This window comes from Zeus faber, assembly GCF_960531495.2.
Source record: "Zeus faber genome assembly, chromosome: 16".
Classification (NCBI taxonomy): Eukaryota; Metazoa; Chordata; class Actinopteri; order Zeiformes; family Zeidae; genus Zeus; species Zeus faber.
In genome coordinates, this window is record NC_137202.1 from 26,203,869 (window position 1) to 26,231,350 (window position 27,482).

At 48.5% G+C, this 27,482-nt stretch overlaps 2 protein-coding genes across 3 annotated transcripts; one reads left to right on the forward strand and one right to left on the reverse strand.

Annotated features, from left to right (window-relative positions):
• Positions 1–419: 419 nt before the first annotated feature.
• On the reverse strand, positions 420–15,672 carry nid1a (nidogen 1a). Its single transcript, XM_080017228.1, has 20 exons — positions 15,432–15,672; positions 13,393–13,695; positions 13,056–13,282; positions 12,645–12,943; positions 12,060–12,200; positions 11,667–11,918; positions 11,169–11,369; positions 10,853–11,086; positions 10,510–10,647; positions 9,744–9,872; positions 8,627–8,770; positions 6,530–6,649; positions 5,755–5,982; positions 5,483–5,655; positions 4,166–4,292; positions 3,909–4,080; positions 3,600–3,757; positions 3,380–3,503; positions 2,149–2,261; positions 420–1,119 (listed from the first exon to the last, which is right to left on the reverse strand). The coding sequence occupies exons 1-20, from the start codon at positions 15,642–15,644 to the stop codon at positions 989–991; spliced, it is 3,627 nt and encodes a 1,208-aa protein (XP_079873354.1). The 5' UTR covers positions 15,645–15,672; the 3' UTR covers positions 420–988.
• Positions 15,673–19,657: 3,985 nt separating this feature from the next.
• gpr137ba (G protein-coupled receptor 137Ba) lies at positions 19,658–26,318 on the forward strand. Of its 2 annotated transcripts, none has more exons than XM_080016136.1 (7): positions 19,658–20,148; positions 20,615–20,664; positions 21,279–21,501; positions 22,752–22,898; positions 24,013–24,141; positions 24,249–24,370; positions 25,535–26,318. In XM_080016136.1, the coding sequence occupies exons 1-7, from the start codon at positions 19,759–19,761 to the stop codon at positions 25,659–25,661; spliced, it is 1,188 nt and encodes a 395-aa protein (XP_079872262.1). In that variant the 5' UTR covers positions 19,658–19,758; the 3' UTR covers positions 25,662–26,318. The 2 variants fall into 2 exon arrangements, with proteins under 2 accessions (XP_079872262.1, XP_079872263.1); XM_080016137.1 differs by having other exon boundaries at positions 24,013–24,117.
• Positions 26,319–27,482: the final 1,164 nt, after the last annotated feature.

Sequence of the window (27,482 nt, forward strand, 5' to 3'; positions counted from 1 at the left end):
CTGATTGTGAGTACAGTAGTATGCTCCTGCACTAGAGGAGGGCGCAGTCCCAGGACCCTGGTGTTTCGTGACAGCGCCGAGGACGCCTGGACAAGATGGACACCACCTCTAACCTTAAACCCAAGGTAAACCACCTCGAACCTCATACCGCAAAGGATAAGTCGTTAGAAGGAAAGTAGTTATTTGGATGGAATAAGCCTTTAAAACTACAACTCGCTGGGACACTCGGGTGCTGAGGACTGTGGCCCTGTAACTGCAGCCTCCCCTGTTGCAGGGACATGGTTTTGCTGATTGTGAGTGCGGTGAAAATTGAGCCAAGGGCGACATCTACTGCAACACAACTGGGGAAAAGAAGAAAAAATAATTGCAAAAATCGTACACAAGATGGCGCTACAGCTATTTCCACAGACACGACACGCTCAAGAGCTGATCCCTTTTATTCGCTGCTCTCAGCATTGTGAACTCCATCCCACAATTTGTGCAGACACACTGGGGTCAGAGTTTTCTTTAATAATTACATGAGATAACCGATGAGATAATTCAAACATGCCACAGTGTAACAGCCAACATAAAATGATGTAAAAAAAGAAAAATTGATCAGAAAGCACCATCTGATGTATCATATATTGCCGTTATTTAAATATTCATCCTTTAGACTATGTGCACTAGTGGAAGAAAAAAAATAAACAAAAACAAAAACAACAGACCAAACGTGTCTATTTACAATTCGGAGAAGCATTTGTAACTTCGTAAAGGCACAGATATCGTGTTGCCGTTGCTGTTGTTGTTTTTACCTTACTGCTGAGGATGACGCTGAGTGTTAAAATAAAGGCTCAGTAATCCACCTCCGATTTTTCACCGGCATTTTCAACAGCCACGGTTTACAACGGCGAGTGGCTCCTCGTTCCGCCCGCCCGCCCCCCTCCCCCGGCAGACGTCAATCAGCGGGGTGCCACCGCTCCCTCGGAGCCCTTTGGACGACCCCGCCTCAGTAGCCGCCCGGCCGCTCCACGCAGCTCACGCTGACGGCGTTGTCGGGGCACAGGCAGGAGCGCCCGCTCGGCGTTGCCAGGCAGAGGTGCGTGCAGCCGCCGTTGTTCACGGAGCAGTAGTTTTGTCCTGACGGAGGCGGGGAAAGCACCGTACGTTAAGTATGTTGGTCATCGTACATCATCGCAACCTTTTGAGGAATCAGCAATAGATGGATGGATGGATGGATGGATGGATAGATAGATACATAGATTGAGGGATAGAGAGAGAGAGAGGATGGATGGAGGAAGGATAGATACATATATAGATTGATCGATAGACAGATACATAGACAGATAGAGGGTAATGGAAGGATAGAGAGAGATGATAGATATATAGATGGATAGACAGATAGATGGATGGATGGATGGATGGATATATAGATGGATATAAATGTCCCAGCAGCTCACATCAAAAACAGGCAGTAATTATGACAAACAATAGAATAAAAGAGTGAAAACGTGTAACATACATAGCACCAGTAGTAGAATGGGGGAAGTTAAAGCAACGGTCGCCTCTTATCCCCAAGCAGATACACATAGTTGGGTGAAACGTAGCAAAATCCAGATGTCGGAGGAGGGCCCCTCAGACCTGCATTCCCTGGCTTTATGCAATCTTATCAAGTGTGTGTGTGTGTGTGTGTGAGTGCATGTGTGGGGAGGGGGCGTGAGGAGGATAAGGCCTGTTTGGCTGCTATAGACGCAGTTAACCGCAATCTTTCATTCCTTGAAAAAGTAAATACCTTGGGAAATATTCCTCTTCCGGGGCTTCCGGGTTCGTAGCAAATCAAGAGATATTTTGGGTTCACAGTCGACTATTTCAAAAAAGGATCGAAGGTAAAGGTCACGGCGGCAGATTGCAACGCTGTTGCCAGGCAAGTAAGAGTAATGGGAAATAATCATAAGGCCGACGCACGGGTCTCCAAATATGCGAGGGTTCACGGCTTTCCTAATAACCCTTTTTCCGTTTTGAAAAAAATAGGTTTGAAGATGAAATACATCTTCAAACCTAAGAAACATGCATTCATGACGGAGAGATTGTCATAAGAACCATCTGGCAAGTAAGGCTGCCTTGGACAAAAGTAGTGGAAAAAAGTTTATTTTTGTTGTTTTTTTTTACCGGAAGGACACTGGGCGAACGTTGTGGTGATCCCATACACTTTAGTGCGTTTCTGGGGCTGGAACTCAGCCGTCTCTCTGCCGGTGACGCGATCCACCGCGATCACTGCGTCCCTGGTGCAAACAGAACCAACAGCGGGTGTTAAGCAATTCGGAGAGAGAAATATTAGCTGAAAGGAGAATGAATTTATTTTATTTTTTACAAATTTTTGCTCAAAAACTCGTATAAAAGTAACAATTAGTCTGTGGTGCGGGGATGGTGTGGTTTGAGCAGCTACACCTGACCTGGGTCTATGTAATTGTTGGCCCAGGATCAATGTGGCTGCATACTTGTTGCTTGTTGGTTGGTCTAACGAGCAACAGGTAAAACCCCCATCCCCACACACACTCAGGAGAGGAGCCCTTGTCATGACACGTGTCCATCTGCTCCTGGGCTTGTTCCACCTACACCACTCTCTACAATAAACTGTGTGTCTGAAACCCCGCCGTCTGTGTCTCTGTGCCGGAGGTCCCTGAAAACGTCACTTGGGTGGCGTGTGGTAGGCCAAGCTGCCACATAGTTGTAAAGACTAAAGAAAGAAAAAAAAAAAGAGAACAACAGACTTCTGACGCTCACTGCTCTTCCTCAAACCAGGAAACCTGGTAATATCCCTTTTGCGGGGGTGGGGGGCGGGTTATGTAATTTTGTCTTTTAAAGGAGTCTTCTCAAATCAAACTTCCTTTCCAGCGAGGCTCAAAACCTCTGGCGAGATCAGAGGGATCACGGGTCACTCGCAGAGCACGCGCTCGCAAAAGTCAGAAATTGCAAGCAGCTGCCGCCTTTTTTCTATTTTCAAAGAAACCAGCTCGACCCCGCCTTTCCCCTGGTCGCAGGGCATTGGTGTCGAAGAACATCAAGGGGCGAACATTAAGGCCTGATGCTGGGTGTCAGAAGTCTGGGGAGCCATTTGACCCTCGGACCCACCACCACCACCACCAACTCCATTGCATCCTTTAATGTGACCAACACATGAACTCCATAAATTGAGGCAGACCACCAGCTTGGATCAGGCCGTAATCACAGATATTGTGTAGAAATCACATCCCCAATCATTGCATTAATTTAAAAGATTACCACAAAATATACATGTTGGGAACATCTGTTACTGAAATGAAAGTGAGGCTATTTCACCGAAGTTCCGTGCGTCCTGACTTGTTATGCTGTAAGACAAATACTGAGCAATGTGCCATACCTCCTCCAGTCGGTGTAGTAAATGTTCTTTCCGTAGGCGGTTATCGCAAAGGGGTACTCCATCCCTTCCATGACCTTTCTGCGGTCACCCTGACTGGGGTTCATGCACTCCAATTTGTGCGTGCCTGCAGGCAAGAGCTCACACTTAGTTCCGATGGTGAGGGGGAGACATCTGCTCACTGGAGGTTCCTTTTGTACCAAGAGCGAATAACGAAACTAACCTGCGTCCGCCCAGCAAAGCAGAGAGCTGTGGGGGTCGTAGGTCAAGCCGTTCGGCAGGCCAAGATCGTCCTTGACCAACACCCTTCTGTTGGAGCCGTCCATGTAGGAGGTCTCAATCTTGGGGGCTTCTCGATTCCAGTCAGCCCAGTAGAGATTTCTGTTGAGAGGATACAAATTGCAGTTGGATGACTCATAAGACTCGCTTTCAAAATGATGCCGAGGGAGTGACTAGAATAAGACTAGAGATTGTTCAGGCTTCGGGGCCGCCCCCTGCGGCAACATTGCGCTTCGGACAGGAAACGACGTACCCATTGGGGGGGTCAGCAATAATAGCGCGAGGGTTCACGAGGCCAGAATTAACAATCACGCGCCGCTGAGAGCCATCCAAGGACGCTACTTCGATCCGATCCCTCATGGAGTCCGTCCAGAACACGGCCCGGCCCAAGTGGTCGATGGCTATGCCCTCTGGGCTGTGCAGATCTGTTGGGAGGTGGGGTGTCGCACGTGAGTTATTTGACCTGTTGTCTGGACGTTAGTGAGAGAAGCGTTGAGACCGGACCCCGACCTGAGCTGATGACTGGGATGGGCACCCCCCCCTGTACGCTGGCCTTGCTGATGGCTGGAGAGGTGATGTCCGTCCAGTAGACCATTTTCTCCACGCAGTCATAGGCCACTCCAATGATTACTTTCTCCTGCAGAGAGGTCAACAACACAACTTGTCTTTGAAGTGCAGTTTGTTGGAAGAAGAAGAAGAAGAAGAAGAAAAAGAAGACGAAGAAGAGGGGTTTGGCCGTGAAAAAACGGCCACCAGGTGGGTCTGAGTGCTTTCTGATATCAACGTCTAGACTCGGGGTCTCAAACTCAAATGACCGGGATGTCTTCTTTTAGTGACTGTTGCACTTTAAGGGAAAACCCGCCTGTTTTTTTTTTTGTTTGGTTTTGTTTTCTCCCGCACATGGAATGTGCTGACTTGCCTCTGTTAATCCTGTTAGCAATATCTCCCTTGTGATCTATGTAATTCTGCTTTATATTTTGAAAACATTAAGAACATTTGTGTGGATCAATTTAGCACGGTATATATTATCACCATGTGTATCACCGCAGGCCGGATGTTGCCCCCGGGCCTGTAGTTTGAGACCCCTGGTGTCTAGACGCATATCAAAACAAACAAAACCAAACAAAAAAAACAGACCTTCTCCAGAGGCCAGCTGCTTTGAGAATCTGCGCGACGTGAAATGTGGTTTGTAGTTTCGGGGTGCTGCATTGATGTTAGCAATTAGTGTGAATGTCAACATGTGCCTCCAATAAAGTGCAAGTCTCCAGCGCGGGAGGCAGACAGGGGGAGTTGCAGAACTGAAAACGCAAGCTGGTTGTTCCCGGAGAGGGATTCGAATAATCTAAAACGGAAATCCCCGCGAGTTCTTCCTCCGACCGGAACAGGCATTTCTGTCGCCTGGGATTCCTTGCTTTACTTCGTGCTTGAGATAAGTGTATATTTAGCGTCACGGCCGAGCTGCAGTGAAAACTATTTCTTCCCTTATATGGTTCAGTTGTCGGGTGAAGTGCCGGCTGTCCCGTCACAGTCTAAAATATGAACCGCAACATGCAAAGACAAAGGGATCTGGGTTCCATCCTTCATAATATCCTGTCTAACGGAAAAGTAAATAGGTCATTTAAAAGGCCAGAGAAGCAAATAGAGATGACTACAGCCTTGTGAAGCCACTTTCCCCGGGTCTTAAAACTCCTTTAAAGAGAGTCAAAACCAATTAAAACCACATATAAAATAATTTACAACAAAACAAAGACAAACAAAGTATGGAGAGATTCCCATGACCTCCTCCCCGAACAGCCATTGGAACAATGCATGTAAGGGTAAACTCACAGGCAGATGGAGGACGGCCTTGGCATCGCTGGTCTTCATGTCGTAGCCCTCCAGGGGTACGTACTCTATCTTGCCGCTCTGGGTGAACATCAGGTGTGTGCCCGGAGGCAGAGGCTGAACATCGGGACGGGGAGTGGGCCTCACAGAGGGTCTGGGCCCATCGTGGTCGATACCTACCGGAAACCCGACACAAAACCAGAGCAGATTCCTTTTCACGGTTACAGATACTTTGAGAAAACGTGGGTGTTGCAAAACCGCGGGGGGTTACTTACACATCGGTCTGCTCCCGGGCCCGGAGAGCGTCCCGGGGATCTGTTGCCCACTGCGGTCCACGCACCAGCATTGACCGGTGCTGCCGTGACACTGCAGGGGCTCGTAAGCGCCGTTCTCATCGCAGGCGGGGACGAACTGGCCGACGGGAGGCCGGGGCCCTCGGGGGCCAAACTCAGTGACGCCCAGGAGGCTGTCTCTGTGGGACTGGCAATGGGTTTTTTCCCTTTCTGTGAAAGATAAAAACGTGAGCACAAAGCACTGAGACGGACCCAGAGCGTAAATCAAATCCGAAAACCAATGTAGAACATATTTTCACGGTTTATTTGCATCAGTCTTATACATTGAGACAACTCTAGTTCAATTCCTTACCGCTGTCAAGACAATTCCAATCAAACTGTCCATGACAAATTCCTTCATATATATATAAAAAAAAGAAAAAAAAAAAGATTCCAGCTGGCACCAATAGACTTCTGGCAGGCAGCAGCTCCAGTACAAATAAAACTCTTGCCAAAGAACAATGGTGGAATAAACAATTCTGAGCTGGAAATCATCTGTTTCATTTTTTTCCCCTTTTGCTCAGACTACAAATAGGTCACACACTTAGCACTTACACCCCAGCTGGACCGGCGATAAGACCTCTAAAATAACCCCAACGCCAGATCAAGGCGGACGTGAACACCCCTACACACCAACAGCGTTCCGGGCGGCCGCAGCGTATTCAAGTTGGGGCTCGAGTGACAAGACGTGGAGCGGTCGCATTCCACAGGGACTCACCTGCGGAGCAGCGGAAGCCGTCACCGTAATAACCCGGTCTGCACTGACAGGTGAAGGATCCCTGAGTGTTGTAGCAGACGGCGGCCTGATGACACCTGCCAGGCTGGCACTCGTCGATATCTTCAGGCAATGGCAACGGGGAACAACAGAGAGAAACGTGGACCATAAGAGAGAGTTTCATCCAGAATGGCACATGTATCCTAAACGATGATGTAGTATAAATGTGAGAAGCCATCGTGGTTTTGACTCAGCTACCAGAGCATGCTGGACAATAGTATCAACACCTACGTAATGTATGAGCGAAGGGTCAAACTGGTCATAAGTCGATTCAATTTGGAGAGGCCCGGTAACGGCAGAGGGGGTGAGATGGTGTTATTACAGGGGGGACGGACACTCTGCTTCCGTTTTGACGAGAGAAGCGGAAACGCTAAAGAAGGCGACAACAAGAGCGTAAAGACGACTTCACAACGAATGCGTATGAGGAGCAAACGGGAGAAGTTTTTTTTTTTTCCAGTACAACAGCGAGTAGTTTTCTGAGCTGGACATTTACAATGTTCCATGAATGAGAGTTTATTAAAACCCTTCATATGGTGCTTGCAAAGTGCAAAACAATAAAAAAAAAAACACACACACACACACAATTAAAAGCGATGTTTTGATAGTGAATTCGTTGATATCCAAGGTTCACAGTAATTACTTCATTATCATATTGTTATAACTAACTTCATTCTAAGCCCAGTTCCAAAAAAAATCCCAAAAAACTTCACCAACATCACTTCCGGCATGAGTTAAAAAACTTGGACGTATGCCAGAGCCTCACAGCCTGGTGTGAAGCAGGCTTAAGGCAGGGCACACACCTCTCTGCCAATATAGTTAAGAACATCCACCATGTGCTCTTAGGTTCACGCTGGTCTTGTAATTCCAACAATTCGCTCTAGTAATTGAATCTACGTTACTTGAAAAAATGGTTCACGCTTGTCTTAAAAAATGTCATTCCTTCATGGAGCGCCGCATTGTGAAGTTGAAAAAGACAACACCTTTCTGTCGGTGCATTTCAATGTGAAACATACAAAATATTATTAGTGTTACTGTATGTGCAACGGAATGTTATATATATATATATATACTGTATATATATATATAGACGACTCCTGATTCAAAGATAGATAAAAAGGTATGGTCTTGCCAGAAGCAGACATAATGCCAGAGGACCATACCGAGATGGCTCCTAAATGAACCGACGCCTCTTCAAGTGGCTCGCGTGAAGCCTGGGAACGGAAATGTATTTACCGAGGACCCGCGTTTGCTCTTTGAGGACGGACAGGATGCCGCGTGCCGTGCAGAGCGCCGGAGGAAGAAGCAGTGAAAGATATTGATGGTTTCTCAGAGGGGCCGTGTCAGCTCTGCGCTGACGCTGAACCGCAAACACATGTATCGGCCATTTGCTTCTCCTGTCTCGCTGTCCGGTCGTAGCAGATGTATTAGCAATCAGACCCCATATGGTTTAACAATTACGCCCTGAGACTCCTTGTTGTGGAATGCACAAGCCGGACTAATTGTACCAACTTGAATATTGATCCGAGGATTACATTACGAACATTGCTGAAGACAGTAAGCTCTTGTGTGTTGAGGCTCTGTAGGTCCATAAAGTAGTCTACAGAGATAATTAAGTGTTGCAGATATTGTGACGTATGGTCTAAGTGGCTGAGTTTCTCAGCCACTGTGCCGCCGCACGCTAGTGTGCTGTGAATTATTTTCAAATTCCTCTTAAAAAGAGAAGTCATGGAAATTAGCTCTTGTGTTGCAAGGTCAAAATTGCAAGGCTGTACTAATTCATCGGTTCCAGCCGGAATTCCAGCTCTGTGTTCATCAGAACAAGCTTAAGTTTCACACTGAAACTGACAGCTATTAAGTAGGCCATAATAACAAGTTATAGATGTTTGTGAGGTATATAGTGGTTGACAGGATGGCGGTGTGCCGCGGGGTTCTCTTGTTGTAGTGTAAGTGTAAAATGTGCAGCGGCCAAAAAAAAAAGGTTGGGAAACCCTGATCGAAATGATGTCATGCGCGTTTCCAATGTCATTTCTCTAGCGTTACCCCGACAGGCTCGGCCGTCCCCTTCGAACCCTGGCAGGCAGGAGCAGATGTAGGCGGAGCCGCCGGTGCTGCTGCACTGAGCGCGCTCAGGGATGTCACAGGTATGGGTGCCCGCTTGACAGTGATCTACCGGTCTGTTGACCTCTGGTACAGAGAGACAGAGACAAGGATACTGAGAGACAAGGATACCATATTCGCAAAAAGAAAAAAATCCATTCTTTTACTCTGTAACAACCTAGTATATAGTAATAATGTATAAGTTATACCCTTCATATCTATACCAATAATTTAATCCTAGGCATAGAATCACATTTTATATACATTTTATATTTTATATGTTTGTCTTTTTCTGTATTTTCTGGGTCCTTTTGAGTATATTTAGCTACTTTTATTGTAACATTATTTAATTTATTTAATTTTTTCAGACTTTTAAGCATTTTTTTTTTTTAATGCTAATTGTCTGTAGAGAAACATGCAAAACATCACCCTGACAGATTCCTCATATATGCAATTGTCCTTGGCGGAATAAACAAACTCCTTCTGATTTTCGTTTACAGAAAACAAGTTCATAAATAGAAAGGCTTAAAATAGTTTTAATTAGTTTTAACTTAATAATAGTTTTTGAACATTTTTTAACAGGTTTAAAGGTGGAGTTTAGCTACGAAGCGACAAGCTTCGATTGTTAAGAACTGCAGAGAGTAAAATCGATGGTTTGCTCGACTTGTCTGAGAGAAATATTTCCCAAATGTTTGTGAAATCCCACCTGATAAAATATCCACACACGAATACTATGTCTTGGACAAATAGTTATTGCATTCTTTTACTCGTCTGGGTTGTTTGTTTTTTTTTTACAGTTTTTTTTCATCAGACATCCCAATCATTGCCAAAAACAAAAACATTTTCAGAAAGTACATTTTTAGAGTTTATTTTTCTGTGAGAAACCGACAGTTAACTTATAGTATACACCTCTATTTACAGTTCAGTCTTCACATATACTATATATTGTTCATCTAGTTCATATCATAGTGAATGTTATTGTTTATTGTATGTACACCCACTGCAGGTGAATCTTCTGCAAACTGTATTTGTTCTTTGCAATGAAATAAACATGACTTACCAATGCAGGTCTGTCCATCACTTGCAAACTGATATCCATCCACACATTCACAACGGAAGGTTCCAGGCTGGTTGTTGCAAATGGCATTGAAGCCACAGATTTGAGGAGTGTCTCTGCATTCATCGATGTCTGTTGGGAATGTGTACAAATAGTCAAATGGTAACGATAGTAAAACGTATTTATTTATTTTAAATATGAGGGGCTTTCAACTCCAGCTTTGTAAATTAACCTCTGCAAATTAAGGGATGCCGCAGGGGCCACAGAGGGCAGCACAATCAGTTCTCCTGATTACAAACAGATCCCATCTAAATGATCTGAAAAACATCCTTCTTTTCTCTACTCCCTGTTCCCAAGAGCACTTCCTTCCTTGGCCAAAGACAAATCCCTGCATATACAGTAAAGAGAGGGGGCTGGGGGTTGAGACACAACTGGATAAGTTGACCTTTGATCCAGTGTTTGGTCTGAGGGCCCTGCGGAGCAGTGGGACAGTGGCTCTGTTTACACTGAGAGATCCTGGTGCTAATTTTCAGGAGTGCCCAGTTCCCCAGGAAGGAAGGCGTTACTAATTGTTCCTAATGGAAAATAAATTGCCCTTTGCAGATACAGACCTTCTCCTAATTTACTGCGTAGAGCAGGTTCAGGGGGAAAAGAAATCCAGTGAAGTATCCCACATCACAAAATCAACTTTGTCGTTGTTTTTTTGAAGGGTTTGCAAAAAAACATATTCACATTAACCCAACAGACTTTGTTCATTTCAGTGTCTTACCGTAGCATGTGCGGCCGTCACCAGTGAAGCCAGCCGCGCACTCGCAGGTGAACTCAACACCCTGCGCGTGTCTGCAGACAGCATTCGTATCGCAGCCGTGTCTTCCAGTGAAGCAGGGGTTCTCCTCCTGTTGTCCTCCTAAGGCATAGAACACGCAGCTCAGGGTGATAGATTTCGTGCTGGGAAGTCATTGGCTGTTAATAATGACTGCCACCTGCGTCGGTCCGCTATTCTATCTCGAATGTTATAGAACAGTCAGGTCTCAGGATGCGCCGTGGACAGGAAGTTGAATCATGCCAAAACAGGAAGAATAACAGGACAAGAATAACCTGCGTGACCTCACCATTGACATCTCCGATCTTGTTGCTCATGGCGTAGCGGATGAGTTGATTATTTGGGTCGTACATGACGAAGACCTGGTCCACGCTGAGCATCTGGGTGGGCTTCACGTCTCTGGAGGCCTCGTCGTGCTGGCAGCTCTGGAAGGTGATGGTCTGGCGCCACTGATAGGTCCTGGTCTCCGTGGTACCGTCAGGCATGCTGACCACATAGTTGCGGGTGGAGGATGAGCTGACCACTGAAGAGAAAGACAGAAGGAGTGTTTCATTGCTTCCTCATGTCCCGTCCCCCGACGTATGCTCCCTCGATCCGTGTCTTACAGTTGTTGCTGTACTGGTAGATCTCGGAATAGCGGTCAATCTGCACGGTGGCGCCGCGGGGGATCTCCGGGAGCCGACCATCTAGCGTGGTGCTCACCACCAGGTGGTCGTGCTCGTCGATGCCTTTGAACTCCTGCTTGATGATCAGCTTCTCGTTTCCCGGCAAAAAGGTCACCTCAGCCTGCCGCGTGAACTCTCCTCCTGCAGGGGATTGAAATGGGAGGTTAACTCCAAGACAAACATACCAGTGGCCCTCAGTGAACTTTGGCCCGCTGTCCTCTGTCCACACTGAGCTAATTACATGAGAATTCAGCTGGCTGGAGTAAGTGAAAAGGCAGCTGGATGGTCCCTGACTAGTTGTAAGGGAAGAGTGTACTAAAACGGAGGTTTCCTGAAAAAGACTAATGATCATTATCATTGGTTTATGCATCTTGCATTGTCAGAATGTCGCCTGTGCTTTATTTTTTCATTGTGCGACCGCAGCAATAGTTTCCTCACCAATAATGCTGAAACCGTTCTTGAAGCCAGGCTGCTCCAGTGCAAATGCCCACCCGATCACACCTCCAACGGCTGACAGCGGCTGGAGGGATGGGCCAAGGCTGTCAGGAATATCACTGATGGCCACGTAGGAACGGCCATCATTAACCACAACATATGAGTGGAGATCATTGCTGTTGAACTCCGTTGGAGTCAGAGAATTGCCCACAAACACCTTCCCGTGCACCTTGCCATTCATTCTCTGGGGTTTTCCTGCAAAGATAGATGCAAATAATTATAATGTTGCCACTGAACAGTTCAAAAGCCACATCAAAAATCAGTGAGGCATAACTCAATAAATTTGATTATCACTGAATGGACACATTCCATATAATGCAGTGTAGGGGTACTTACCCTCTGCCACACAATGGATTCCATCGCCATAGAAGCCCGGCCTGCAATGGCAGCAGTAGCCACTGGAGTAGTCCCTACAGTCAGCAAACGTGCTGCACTTCTTTGCATTGCTAGCACATGTGCCGTAGCTGTAAGAGAACACTGCAAGAAGAGTCAACAGAATGGTAAGGATGGGATTGGAGTTCATAAACGCAAAACATGAAAAGTTCTTTGCATTACTTCAAAGCCTTCACTGAGTCACTGGGCTGGATCCAGGTTGACTGTTCTGCAACAGGTTGCAGACCGGATGTGTAAGACCGACCTTGCCTAATTTCAATCTGCACCGTGGCCCAAAACTGAAGGGTCCTGACCCAAATCACCCTGAACAACGCAATCATCATCTAACCGAAAAAGGTGCACTTTGTTTTGTGGATGTGGCCCGAATCTGATAAGAACCGACGCGTTTCAGCCCAATAGGGGGCGGAAGTGCATAGATCTAAATGTTATGTTACTTCGGGTTAGGGGCATTGTTAAGTAATGCAAAAAAACATAAAAGGAAAAAAAAAGGGAAATAGAGCTGCTGGCTTCTTGCTCTGATAGACCCACCGTTTGCATTGATATCCCCATCTTCCATTTGAATCTGCACCACTTCAGGCTGCTGAGGCTGGTATTGAACTGGGTGGACCAGGATCTGGCCATCCGGCTCATAGGGAGGGTACTCCACTTGCTGTCCTCCATAATACACCGGCCTGTCCTCGTCAACGGGCTCCTGAGATCCCTCTGTGACTGTCTGGTGCGGGCTCTCAGTTGGCAGGTCCATGACTTCACCCGGAGCCACGTTGGAGAAGAAGGGAGATGTTCCAATCTCGTATACATATACACCCCGGACGCCTGAGTTGGTTTCCCTTGGATGTGAAATGACGGTTTTAGACCAAAGGCACAAAAACTTGAAATATCTTACTGTTCTTAAACCATTATCCAGTCAACTATGAACCTCCCAGGAAGACAGCAACTTACTCTGCCAAAGCCCTTACTGATGCCTCATCATCAGTGGTGATGCGGTAGTACGACCCCTGGCTGGAATAAAAGAAGCCCTGGACCAGACCTTTACTGAAGCCAGCCTGCATGGTTGCACTACTGCTCCCTACTGGTGTTGAGGAAAACTGTATTCCATCCCTTACGTAAAGGACAATGGCATAAGAAGCAGTCTCCAAGGAAGCAATCACTAGCTGGAAGGTGTTTCTCTGTATGACAGGATGAGAAGAATATATATATATATAATATATAGACTTTAGTTGGAACTGTTAAATGAGATCGCTTAGCTTCACTAGATGGACAACAAAGAAGAGATTACCTTCTTGCCAATCCCATCTCCCCTACTTGGAGGTTCATGGGTGGCAACATCTACCCAGGTGATCACCACCGTATGGTTAGGGTCTACCTCCTTATCGTCTGGAAAAGCCCTGTTGATGTAGTCAGCTGCCTGTCGCAGGACCGCCGGGCTGGCATCCTGACGGAAGAAGACTTTCCCCACACCATCGCTTGTATCCAGGTCTCCTTGTAAAGCTGCAATCATGCCGAACTCTGGGGGCATGCTGCCAAGGTACGTCGACTCACTGGACGGCAGCGTTGTGGCAACAAAGCCATTGGTGTTGATCTGAAATTCAAAGCTTAAGTTAGAAGTGGTAATAATGAAGGCTCAGTTGAGCGCAATGACCCGGCGGCTTTTACAGACCCTTTCGAACAGGGCCATAATAGCACATGCAACAACTGTTTTACAACAGAGGTGAACACAGTCCGCTTTGACCCACTTTGATCTCTATTCCAAACTCATTAGACTAATGATTCAAGTCAGCTGCCGTGCCCCACAAAACACTAATGAACAAACAAGATGTCATTTGGCAAAGCATTTTTACACACTTGGAAAGTTTAATACGAACACTCGCAGAGTTCATAAAAAATAAAAAAATAAAAATGTGTGTGATGTCAAAAACACACACCACACCAGGGGCTCCTCTGGTTCCTGGCCGGCTGGGAGTGTGGGGGGGTGGGGCGGTGCGTACTATACTTCTGGCCAAGGCGATACCGTTTCCTGTCCGGCCCTAGAGATCCTACAGATTGCACACTAATCTTCATCACAGCTACCCCCCCCCCCCCCCCCAAAAGCAAGACATTGCTTAGAAAATGATCGGTGGGTTCAACCTGAAGGCATTCCTCTGGACAATTGTAGAGACTCCAGGTAAGACTCGTTCGCACAGCGCTTTGAAAAGTGGTTGGATCACAGAGAAGAGGGCGCTCATGAAATGATGATTTCTGATCTGAACCTTCCCCGTCTGGCTGTAAACATATTGCTGTTCCCCCACAGGGCACAGACGGATTCCGGCAGCGACTGACTCTTCAGGAAAGAATGAAAAGGGGAAAAAAAAAAAAAAAAAAAAGACAAAGCCAAAAGTCTGCCAGACATAAGAATAAATTAATGTGATGACGGCATGATACAGCTGACAGCACGTTAGGTCCCTCTCTGCGTGGACGAGGAGACAAAGACGTGAGGATTCAGTGGGCGAAAAGGAAAACTAATCCTTTCACTCTTGACCGTGGTCATTTGAACGAGTAATTGCAAAAGGATTTTGGGCAAATATTACGTTTGCAATGTTCAAAGGCAAATCGACTTTGTATTCTATTTTATTTGTATATAGTGATCCCACGTCGTCGATACAATTAAAACATAGATTCAGCATTTGCCTTTGAAAGGGGTAATCGGGGGGATAAGGGGTCACTTGTCTGTCCCTTTCAGTTGGTCAACTTCCACACAGTACAGAAATTTAACAAACGGAACATTTACCCACCTCATGTGTGTGTTCATGTTTTTGTTTGATTGTTCAGAGCGGTTGACATGTTATTATTTAGTAGTAACATGGGTTTGTTAGTCCTCGAATGTGTAAGAAGCACCACATGGTTTTATGGACACAGAGAGTAGTAGCTTTTGTGCAGTTTTGTCCATTGGACTATTCAAGCATTCCCAAGCCGCAGGAGCGTGTGTACCTACCTACTGGGTGGAGGTTGCAAAATAAAAGTAATTTCAGTACTTTGGCCCTGGGTCAACAGTAGAAACGATGACCTCAAGTGGAGCCCTGAGAATGCATTCCACGGATAGTACAACCCCATATCACTCCCAGTAACTCAACAGTAAAATAATAAGATCAAAAAATACACTTTCAAAAGTTTGCATTTTGGTAGTGAGTTCATAGGAGAAATAACTATCAAATACTGTGGAATATATACACATATATATATACTTTTGTAGCTATAGAAATAAGCAGCTGTAAATACTTTTTTTTTTTTTTTTTTTCGTTTTTCTACATATATTCATCATTTTTCTGTTGAGGAACTTACGAAGAGGCTGTCAAAAGCGGTGTCGTGGAACAGCACGGGGGTGTCCAGCTGGAGCTGGTGCGTCCGGTCGGACCCCGGTTCCAGCCGCTGGTCGCCCGCGCTCTGGCCGAACGGGAACAGCTCTCCCCGGGTCACGCAGCGGACCGACGTTACGAGTCCCAGCAGCAGCGTCACGGAGACGAGCCAGCCCTGTTCCGGGACCTGGAGACCCATCGTGCAGGCGCTTCGGTACTGGAGAGACTGGCGGGGAAGCCGGGAGGGGGAGGTGGACCGCGCTGGGCGGAGCTGGATTCGGGGGGCGAGGATCACACCCACGCACGCACGCACGCACGCACGCAGCCTGGAAGTTCTGAGAGAGAGGGAGGGAGGGAGGGAGGGAGGGAGAGGGAATCCTGTTTTCATTTTATTCTCAAAAATATCAGCCCCCCCCCCTCATTGTCATTTTGGGATTTTGACGCCTTTATTTGGAAACGTCCACTCGTCTCAAATGTTGAATTCCCCTCCGAGCTATAATGGGGGTTTCAGCCTCCACCCCTCCACCCCTCCACCCCTCCACCCCTCCACTTCTCCTTACAAAAGACAATGACAACGCCGCTCATATCTGAACGTAGTTTTCCCGGAACAGCAATATGCAGTTGTTGTCTAACTCTGGAAGAAAAGGGCCGTGACAAAGGGTTGGTAAGGGTTGGCTCAAGGGGCACAGGAACGGTGACCCCGCCCCAGGAGACTCGAACTCAGATGAACCGGGGGCCCCGGGACAGGCCCGGCTTCCCCGCGACCTTTGTTCCGTTGTATTTTATTCTGGGTTGTTTTTTTTACATGAAGTAAAATAATAATAATAATAATAATAATAAGTGTGGGTTATTTTAGCGTTGTGATTTCAAATACGTTGGAGTCCTTCTAAGTGCCATGTTTTTAACAGGGGGGCCCGTGGTTCGAGGCCCCTGCTGCAAACCACGGCATGACGGGACGATAATGGAGACGGGGCGGTGAACAGCCGTGCCACTGTGTTCCGGGCATGAATGGGTGACCAGGTGTGCTGTGTGGGGGCCGGCGTGTCAGGTTGCAGAGGGCCAACGCTGGGCGGTTTGAACACATGCCAAGAAGCCATCAGAGCACGGACCAGCGACCGGCAACAGAGCGCACATGGCGCTGTAATTATATAAAGGACCCCATCACAAAGGGCTCGGCCATACGCTCATTATTTAAGATACGCCACAGTGCGTGGGCCGGTCGGAGCCGACCCCGGATCTGTCCGCCAGGGACGTGGAGCCGGTGCAGGTTTGGGATTTCGTTCGTTTTCTCGCTCGGATTTGTGACGACAGGCGCGCGGCGCCAACCCCGGCAGCGCGGGCCCGTCCCCCTCCACCCCGGGCCCGCACCCTCCACCCCGGGCCCGTCCCCCTCCACCCCGGGCCCGTCCCCCTCCACCCCGGGCCCGTCCCCCTCCACCCCGGGCCCGCACCCTCCACCCCGGGCCCGTCCCCCTCCACCCCGGGCCCGTCCCCCTCCACCCCGGGCCCGTCCCCCTCCACCGCGGGCCCGTCCCCCTCCACCCCGGGCCCCCGAAAACACGGCGCTCGTTTCGCTCGCTTTCCGCTCTGGCGTCCGTTCGAGCAAACGCCTCCCACGAGAAGGGCTTAACCGCGGCTCTTACATTCACTTCAGTTCGTGACTACAATGAAAAATGTTTTTAAAAAGAGTTTTGCATTTTTTCAAACGCTGGAGAGTGATTCATCAGTACTTTTGCAAATTGGATTTTGTACTTTATTGTGGCCCTTGTACCTTGTATGCAGAGAGCGTCTCAAACACAGCTCTAAAGCACCACCTCCTGGTCAGTTCTGGACATTGCCTCTTTATTTCCTGGTTAAAGGGGCGGAGACAGGGTTTGACCTCAATCGGGACCAAAATAACCCCATTTCAATCAGTCCAGGATTTAAAAAAATGCCTTTCTGAGGCTCCTGAGCGTAACCGAAGATGAGTTGGTTCGGGACTAAAAGTCCTATAACTTAAGGTGGGAGGGGGCAGGAGCTCAGGGAGCAGAGCAGCTCATCTCGAGGCTGCTCCCTGGCCAGGCGTCATTTCGACTTTTGCTTAGACCGAGATCAGCTCTGATGTTTCTTCTTTTTTTTTTTTTTTTTTTTTTCAAACCAAGACCGGAGCAAGTTTGAGACCACTTCAAACCACGGCTAAGAAAGGCCCTTTCAAGTAGCCCGGGTCAAAAGTGGGATTAAGTCTAAAATTGGGCCTAGTCGGAGGTTCGATATCGGAGATTCAAACGGGTTGCGTCCCTGATACGGGTGGTGGTAAAATGAGCTCCCGGCGAAACTTCTCCAGCATTTCACGTTGGCGTGAACGTAGTAGACCCCCCCCCCCCCGTGTAAGGAAGGTTTCATTAACATGAACATGAAATGATGCAAATGCAGATGTGCACTACTGAGCAACCCTAGCGACTTGTCCCGTTAGAGTTCCACTGACTGATGAAGTATTTGCCCAGGAGCTGATGTCATGGGCTGTGACCTGCCACTGTTTGAGCGATGCTCTTTTCCTGTGAATGTCGTTTCCCGGCAACCAGTGGCTTGTGATCCAATGCGGCCATTGGGGGGAACAGCCGAACGTCTAATTAAAAATAAAGCCGTTAACGGATAAAACCGATCCCCTTTCCTGGTACTTTCATTTGTGATTTTAGATTTGTTTCATTCGTTCACTTTTTTAAAATGTTGTATTTGTTTGTTGTGTAACCGAATTTTGGCATTGGTTGATTTGAGAGGAAAGGCACTTCCACCCCTCCCTGACGACTCAATATTCATTAATCATAACTATACATTGGGAGCTCAACATTTTTTTTAATTTTTATTATTATTTAAAGTGACGACCGATAATGTTGACTATGTTGGGTGGATGACACTGCAAGACAAGCCAACCAGCCCACACAACCGCATGCAAAGGAGCACAGGCATGGACAAAATGTCAAACATAAAAAATATCAAATATCAAATGTGGGATTTTCTCACAAAATAATCTCACGGATTACCACTTTAAAGCTGTGATGGGCGATAGAGTGTTCTGAAAGAGACCTTCTACATCAGTGAAAGTACAAATAACCTGACACAAAATGGCTAGTAGACGTGAAAGTACCACAGTGGATTTCAACTGAAGTAGAAATGTATAAGTACTTGCTCTTATTAAATAGTACGGGTGGTGTCATAGTCATTTACAAGGATATAGAGCTAATGAATCATCATCAATATTTGCTTTGAAATGTAGTGGAGTCGATGTCTCCAAAATGGAAAACACTTCACTGAGATACTTGTAAAGTAGAGTAACACCGTACTCTTACTTTATTACGTTCCAGCGCTGCGTGACCTGTGTGTTTGTTTTGGCCGGCGAGCGGCAGCACCAACGGGGACAAATGTAGAGAAGTCAAAGGTGAATGGGAGAGGAGCTCCGTGCTTGGATTTCCCAGTGTTCACACGGCCCGGTCCCGCGAAATAAATTATAATGATACAAAAAAAAAAATCCCCCAAAGAAAAAAAACACGCCGACCGTAAGAAACCCCCGATAGATTCCACAAGGAGGATCCTCTGGCCTCGACGCCCGGAGCCGCGCTTCACACCAATTTCACCTGACGCCGCCTCTTGTAGGCCCTACCGTGTGATTTTTTTGTTTTGCTGGTATGATCTCCGTTAATTCGTTTTCTGTGATTCATATTTGTATTTCATTAAATGGGAAGCACCATTTCCCTTAGATAAATGCCTTTGCTGTTGTTAATTTTTTGCTTTTTTACGGCGACAGCGCGGTCATCTCATCCGGATGATGGATTTGACGGGAGCCTCTCTCCCAGGAACCGGGCCGCGGTGGGAAACCCCCACTAGAGGGTTAAAGGTGCAGCGGTAGTGCGTCAGCTGACGCACCGTGCCGTGCCGCGGCCCGGCCCCCCCTCCCGCCGTGGTTGGGGCGGGGGGGGGGGTGGGCTCTGCTCTGGGCTGCGGCACAATGCAGGTTCCTGCCCACTGTTCCTGACAAATGCCTCATTCTCGGCGCTGGTCATGTGCCTCCCCCCTGCCGGCCTGCCTCTCGCTTCAAGCAGGGCTGCATCAGGAAGTCTGAGCGCTTCTCTGCTTCCTCTCTCTCTCTCTCTCCCCCGCCCCCACCCCCTTCCACTCTTGTTTGACCGCTCTCTCCTTCCACTCCTCATAGTTTCTCTCTCGGCGGGCGGAGGCAGCCATGTGTGTGTTCTGAGCTGCGGTGGAGGTGAGACAGCTGTGGGAGACGCTGGCTCACTGAGCCCCCCCTGGAGGCCCTCCTGGCCCTAGGAGAGCTCTCCATGGAGGCCCCGCTCGGGGAGAGGGGGCCGCCGCTGCCGCGGGCGGGACCCCGGGGCCCGCCTCCCCCGACCCTCAGCCCGGCCGTGCCCGCCTACGTCACGCTGGGGCTGACGGTGGCCTACAGCGTCTTCTACTCGCTGCTCTTCGTCTTCGTCTACGTCCAGCTCTGGCTGGTGCTGCGCTACGGGCACAAGCGCCTCAGCTACCAGACGGTCTTCCTGTTCCTGTGCCTGCTGTGGTCGGCCCTGCGCACCGTGCTCTTCTCCTTCTACTTTGGCAGCTTGGCGGCGGCCAACGCTCTGGGCCCCTTCGCCTTCTGGCTGCTCTACTGCTTCCCCGTCTGCCTGCAGTTCTTCACCCTCAGCCTCATGAACCTCTACTTCGCGCAGGTGAGCGGGACGGACTTTCTGCGGGGTCGCGGGGGGTCGCAGCGCCGCGCCTCGGGGGGCGTTGCATCCTGGGGATCGGGAGGTTTTACCAAAGCACTTCTCGAGATATTCAAACGTACCCGGGGGTCGGGTGTGATTTTGAGATTGAGAAGCGGATCTTAGGTTTGGCTCGTTAACAGGGCGATGTGTCAATACCTCTTCATTGAGAACGACTTCAAATGTCTGCGACGGAGACGGCGTGTTTCATCCACAAGTTGCCCTTTGACTTGTCGCTTGCACCTCCGACCGTTTTACATTCAGAAACAAAAACAACTCATCTGAATTCACGGCTGATGTAACTTCACTTTAAAGGGCCGGTTCCTGTTTGGAAATCATTCCTGGCTCCTCTCGGGGTCATTGAACCCAGAAGTGAAACTGGCTCGGCGTCATGGCGTGACCCACGTTTGTTTTCATCCGTTTCCTCCAGGTTGTTTTCAAAGCAAAGTCAAAGCTCTGCCCGGAGCCTTTGAGATACAGGTGAGCCCCGCCCTCGTCACCCTCCACATTCCAAATTGATTATAGCCCCTCCTGTTTCCACTTTTAAAGATCGAACAGAGAGAGGCATATTGTGCCCCGACTTCACCAAACCTTTGAATTGAACGGCATTGAATTAGAACACCTTAGAAATAAAAAATATATATTTCTGACTTAGATTTACTTAAAAATGATCTTGATTTATTTTGCACCGTTTGAAGTTGACACCTGTGCTCTAATGCTATATAATCACTTCCTGGTGATGTGTACAGAAAAACTAGACATTTCTTCTCAAGAACTATCAGAGTGATGAGCTCGAATAACCCTAACCCTAACCCCATTGGATAGAAGAGTAGAGCCCAACAGGTGGAGGCAGGTGGAGGTGGAGGGAGCGCAGCAGCACAGCGAGCAAAGCAGCCAGTAAGGCCGGCAGGGCGGGAGGGATTGGCAGCTTAAAATGCCCCGCCCATATAAGGGCGTGGAAGCGCGCGGCGCTGTCGAGTTGTCTGGCAGAACGAGCTCCGCATCTCATTATCGTTCGCATTTGTGATTTGTGGCGACACGGAGCTGTGGGTGTGATGAGAGTGTCTCCGTCGCTGTGACTCTCTCCGCCGCAGGTTGCCCCTGCACCTGCTCTTCCTGCTCATCAGCTTCCTGTTCCTGGGAGTCAACCTGGCGTGTGCCCTGCTGGTGAAGATGTCGGCGGCGGAGGCCCGCACCGTCGTGCTCGTGAGAGTCGCGATCAACGACACGCTCTTTGTCCTGTGCGCCGTCTCACTCTCTGTGTGCCTTTACAAGATCGCCAAGATGTCCCTGGCCAACATCTACCTGGAATCTAAGGTAAGCGCGGGTGTGTGAGCTCCAGCAGCGAGGTGTTTGGTAGGTCCACATAACTATACTGTACTGTTTCCCTAAACATTGTTGACCCCAAAAAGGAGTCGAGATACGGTTGTTTTCCCACTTTGGGGACACAAATGTCATGCACATGTTCCATTTGTGTCAAGCCTGCTTCACACCGAATGCAACAACAGACAAGAACAAAGCGGAAGTCCATTCATTCCTATGGAGAGTCGGGTTACGCTCACGAAAAGCTGTCGCGCCGAATTTCAGAGCGGCATTGCCGGCTCCGATTGAGGGTCCGGGATGTTTTAAAAATGTTCAACTCACGCCAGTTTTGGTCCGCCACTACCACCAGAAGTGACGTCCGTCAACTTTTTTTATTGCAACTGGGCTTAAAATAATACCCTGTTCCCCCTGCACCAAACATCTGCCATCTGTCATCAGTGCGACAGGGAAAAACCCGGGTCTCAGTCCCGGGTCAAATGACCCTGCAATAGACACTGGTTTTAATCGGCTCCACCCCCGATCGGCTCCGATGTGAACAGGACACCCGGGGCGACCCGCTCATTTTGGCCCCTTTTGACCTGCATGATGCGACGTGCGTGAAATTCCCGACGTTGGCCTAAACAGACAGGACTGTCCGTGTATCATTCCATCATTTCATATCTCATTTACAATCCAAAAATCAAAATCAGAAGTTATTGACTTTTTTTTTCCCGCATGGGGGGGGCCGTGAAATGTTGTGAGTGCGGGGACCGCACCGTGGGGAGCGGAGCGGAGAACCCCCACGCTCCCCGCCGGCAATGGGAAAGGTGTCAATCGCCTATTTTTAGGTTTAAAAAAGACCGGGGTCAACCTGCTAATTTTGGTGTGAAAGCGGTATAAGAAAATAAGCCACATACTGTATATAATAATGATGTTATTAACATTAACCTTGGATTTCACCATATTTACTGTCAATACATCTCTTTTATACAATACAAGTCTTATCAAGGAATTGTGTTTATTTTTTATTTTTGCTCGCACTTTGCAAACTCTATATAGAGGAAGTCTCATGGCCTCAAACTCCCAGTCATGGCACATGGTTAATATCCATCTGAGCAAACTACTCGCTGTTGTGCAATCTCTCCCATTTTCCCCGACATATTGTATTTGGTGACGCGACGGCCACCAAGGGACGATCCGACCGTCGGACGCGGAGTCTCATTCGGCGTGAAGTCGACTTTAATCTGTGTCAACTCCCTGTGCAGGGGACGTCGGTGTGTCAGGCGACGCTCGTAGGGGCCACTGTCATGCTCCTGTACACATCCAGGGCCTGCTACAACCTGGTGGTTCTGGGTCTCTCCGACAGAAGCATAAACTCCTTTGACTATGACTGGTACAACGTCTCCGACCAGGTAGAGAGACCCGTAGCTTGAACGAAATGCACGTCAAAATGAATAATATGACAAGGAATAACTGTTTTCTCCCAAAGGAATGACTATAACTGTGATCACTGGTAGATCGTATTAGTATATTTTGAAGGTTTTTACTATATTATTATTATTACCATTATTATTATTATTATTATTATATTTATTTATTTCTGTTTTGCATTCTTCGGCAATTTTTGTCTATTTGGCCAAAATAAAATTTCTAAAATTCAAGCCTCACCACGACCAATTCTTTGTATCTGTAAATTGACTTGGCAGAATAAACTCATTCAGATCCTGATTCAGATTAATATATATATATATATATATAAAAAACCAATGCGCAATATTTAAGTGCAGCTACAGGGTGGTGAATCGGTCAGTTAGTTTTTCTACCCAGACCTTATTAAAATGTTGGTTCCCACCATTTCTAACCGTCCAGAGCCCGGCACCATGCTGCCCGATGGGGCAAACGTTCGAGCCTTTGGGGGAAAAAAAAAAAAAAAAAAAGGTTCAATCCCCCTTTTGGAAAACAGGAAACACACACGACACAGAGTTTTGTTTAAAACGGGAGGTTGCCTTCACTCTTGTGGGGAAGTGGAGCCCTGACGCACCTCTCCAGCCTGTGTTCACGCCCGATTCACCCCAAAGAAGAGTCCGCAAAAAGAAAACCGACAAAATGCACAGTTTGTGAACCTATAAGGCCAGGCTGATCATAACGTGTTTCCAGCATTTAAAAAAAAAACCAAAATGGAGATTCGACGTGTGAATTTAAGGTGAATGTAAACGTTTGCCCCATCGGACTCCGCTGAAGCGCGGCGCGTCTCTCCAGAGGAAGAGCGCTCGGTGAGGTCGTGCCGCGCCCCCCGGTCATAAACCGTGGGAATCGACACCTTAACAAGGCCCGGGTTGAAAAACGGCGAAACCGGGTTCCCATCCAGAGGCTTCTGGGAGGAAAAAAAAAAGGAAAGAAGAAGGCGGCGCCCTCACAACGCGGCACCCCTGCCCTGCGCTCCGTGAGCCGGGCGGCGGCGGCGGCGGAGGAGGCGCTGGCCGCGCTGACCCTCGTGTGACGCGTCGCGGTGCGTTTGCCCCGCAGGCGGATCTGAAGTCGACGCTGGGCGACGCCGGCTACGTGGTGTTCGGCGTGGTTCTGTTCGTGTGGGAGCTGCTGCCCACGTCCCTGGTGGTCTTCTTCTTCAGGGTGCGGCCGCCTGCCCAGGCCAGGGTGAGCGGGGCGGGGCGGGGCGGGGCTGGGGACCGACACCGTCTCGCCGGGGCGCTACGAGGCCGTGTTGTGATTTTATTTTATTTTTTATTTTTCTCCGGCTCCAGAGCGGCTCGGGGATCTCGGGCCGCGCCTTCTCCCCTCGGGCCTATTTCTTCGACAACCCGAGACGCTACGACAGCGACGACGACCTGGCGTGGAGCATCATTCCTCAGAGCATCCAAGGCAGGTGAGACGGCGACCGCTCAACCTTGACACCGCATCTTCTTGATACACCTGTTCTCAATTTGGATCTGTATATATTTTCAAATAAATGCCTTCTCCCCGAGGACACTCAAATAGTCCTATGCGACTTACTTTTCATTGTATTGCTTTTTATTTTATTTTTTTTCATATTTTGACAACCTTTTTCTACCGTTTTCGAGGCATAAAACAGATCATACATGTGACCTCATCAACAACCACCGAGTTTCATCCGTCCCGGCCGTTTAACAGCTAGGACAGGTGAACGGACATCGTGGACTAACAACGTGTCGCCTTTCAAGGGAATGAAACGAATGCTCCAGGTTTTCGGCTCTATCGTTACCCAGACACGGGTTGGGAAGGTGGACACCCGTGCCGCCCTGCCGTGCCCAGAACCCGGTACCGCAGGGGTTTGCCGGTTCAGATAACGACAGTTTTGCCGAGGGTAACGCTCCGGCGAGGCGGCACGCCGCCCGGCGGGTGGTCACGCCGCCCGGCGGGTGGTCACGCCGCCCGGCGGGTGGTCACGCCGCCCGGCGGGTGGTCACGCCGCCCGGCGGGTGCTCACGCCGCCCGGCGGGTGCTCACGCCGCCCGTCAGGTGGGCACGCCGCCCGGCGGGTGGTCACGCCGCCCGGCGGGTGCTCACGCCGCCCGGCGGGTGCTCACGCCGCCCGGCGGGTGGTCACGCCGCCCGGCGGGTGCTCACGCCGCCCGGCAGGTGGTCACGCCGCCCGGCGGGTGCGCGGTCAAAAGTGGTCGACCTCCCGCAGGCACCGGCTCGCGCCGCCGGACCCGCGGGTGGGTGGAGCGGCTCTCGACTCTCTCGTCACGTCAAGGTCGAGCAGGACCGTGGCCTGGAAGTTGGAGAACATCCGCCGAGGACCCGTTTGAAAGCACGTTTCGCCGTAATTCGTGCGGAGCGCTCTCCCGACTCCCGGAAGTCGCCCTTCGCTCGCCGCGCGTCGACACGGACCGAGTCGAGACCGACCGGAGTCGGCAAAACCGACTCCGCTCCCCGCTGAGCGAGGTGTCGGTGACCGAATCTCGGAACAAAAAAAAAAACCAAACAAAACGGGACGCGCCACCTCGACGGGGGGGGGGGAGGCGTGGGCTCATCTTCTCTGTCGGTCTCTTCCCTCCTGCCGCAGCCTGGCCGCCGACAGCCACGGGTGGACGAGCCGCCGCCGCAGCAGCAGCAGCAGCGTCACCGCCTACGTGGGAGAGGAGGAGCCCGGCTGCCTCCCTCCGTCCCCGGAGGAGCTGAACCCCTACTGACCCGAGGGCCCCGCCCGGCTCTGTCGTTTTGCACGTTTTTTCCATTTTATTCTCTGAAAACTAGAGTCAGACAGTTTTCTGTGTAGATGCAGGGGCTGCCCGTTGTATTCCCGAGCCTCACTATTCCGAAACCCCCGAAAGTCCGAAAAATGTGGTGTTGGAGGTGGTTGGGTGTAAGGTCAGAGAAGGTCAGGGTGAGGGTGTCGTCCATGGCCAGTGAGACATTTTTCGGACTGACGAGTTTCTGACTAATGGGCCGTCGGGACAAGGGCAGGGCGCCGTAGATACGAGGTCCCTACGTTCGGGAGGGTAACTTGCACACCCTGTTCTGACTACCCTGTATTTAGTGAATAGTTTAAATCAATTACTACTTAATATATTTTTGCTGTTGTTACTCATACATTGTGTGCTCTGCTGTGTGATTAAATAAAATGTGTGTCACCTTGACGCACGCACACTCTCATACATATTTGTGCACATAAAATACTCATTTTACTCATAATTAAGGAATTTCACTTTCTCTTAATTTATCATGATCAAACACACACAAAAAAATGCATCAACTTTTAGGAACTCTATTATAGGATAATGGACACACAAACGTTCTTTCAATATCACATTGAATATTTTTCTCCAGTAGAAAAAAACAACCCTACATTTCCAGCAAAAAAAACTTTTATAATTTCTTTTATTTTTAAATAAAAACAAATAAATAAAGTAATTACTTTGTTAGTCTTTTTTGATTTCAAACAATATAATTTTCGAACAACGAAATATTTGTGTGAATGTGCTTTTTATTCCTTAAGGGGAATACAATTTTAAAAGGTCAGTAAGGTTGATTCGTTGTGCTCTTTTAATGTGAAGGACACAACGTCATGACAGTACAGACGAACGTAAGAGACGAATGTCTGAGTCTATACCTGAGGCCATTTATGATGTCATAGTTGATAAAAATGTCGAAAAAAAAAAGGGTTTTCCAACGAGGGGCGGCTCGGGCCACAAGAGTTGGAACACAAAGGATTTTCCTTCCTAGTCTTAAACGTAGGACAGAATACACTTTCAGTTGGAACATCATTTGCCGATGACACTAAGCCACTTTGAGCCATTGTTTTTAATGGTTTGTCTACTGTGACGAGGTGAGCTTCACAAACATCATGTTAGGTTTCTCTATTTTTATAGGTCACTATTGGACATGTTGCATGTAGTAAATACTAGCCGGGCCTTCCGCTTATAGTCTACAATTTACAGTATACTCCCACAGTTATGGTAGAGAGATCTCTACCAGGTTATTTTGTACTTGATTACTTACCAGACTATGTTCAAAATATTTATCATTTTATTATTTATTTAAATAAAATAAAAACATTCAATAATATATGAAATATATATATTTATATATATATATTACTTATTTATAGTATTTCTGACAGCTACTAGATATATTTGGAAATTAAATATTCTTTACTTTGCACAGTAGAGGTTGGTGTCTGGGCTCCACTGCTCATCGCTCCTGGAGGTTTGATAAGAGATGGAGATGTAAGATAATTCACAAGGTGGAAATATGGGCATTATGTGCTCCAGCCCCCCCATTGGATAGAAGAGTAGAACCCAACAGGTGGAGGCAGGTGAATGCAGGTGGAGGTGGAGGGAGCGCAGCAGCGCAGGTGGCAGCTTGTGTTTTGTTAACCTCCTCTCTCCAGCTCTCAATTTGACCGCTTGGCCTCCGCCCGTTTCACTCCATGTCTTAACAGGGTTCTCAGTGGTGACCTTACTTGGAATGCCAGCTGATTGTGACACGTTCCCCTCACTTCCGAAATCTCC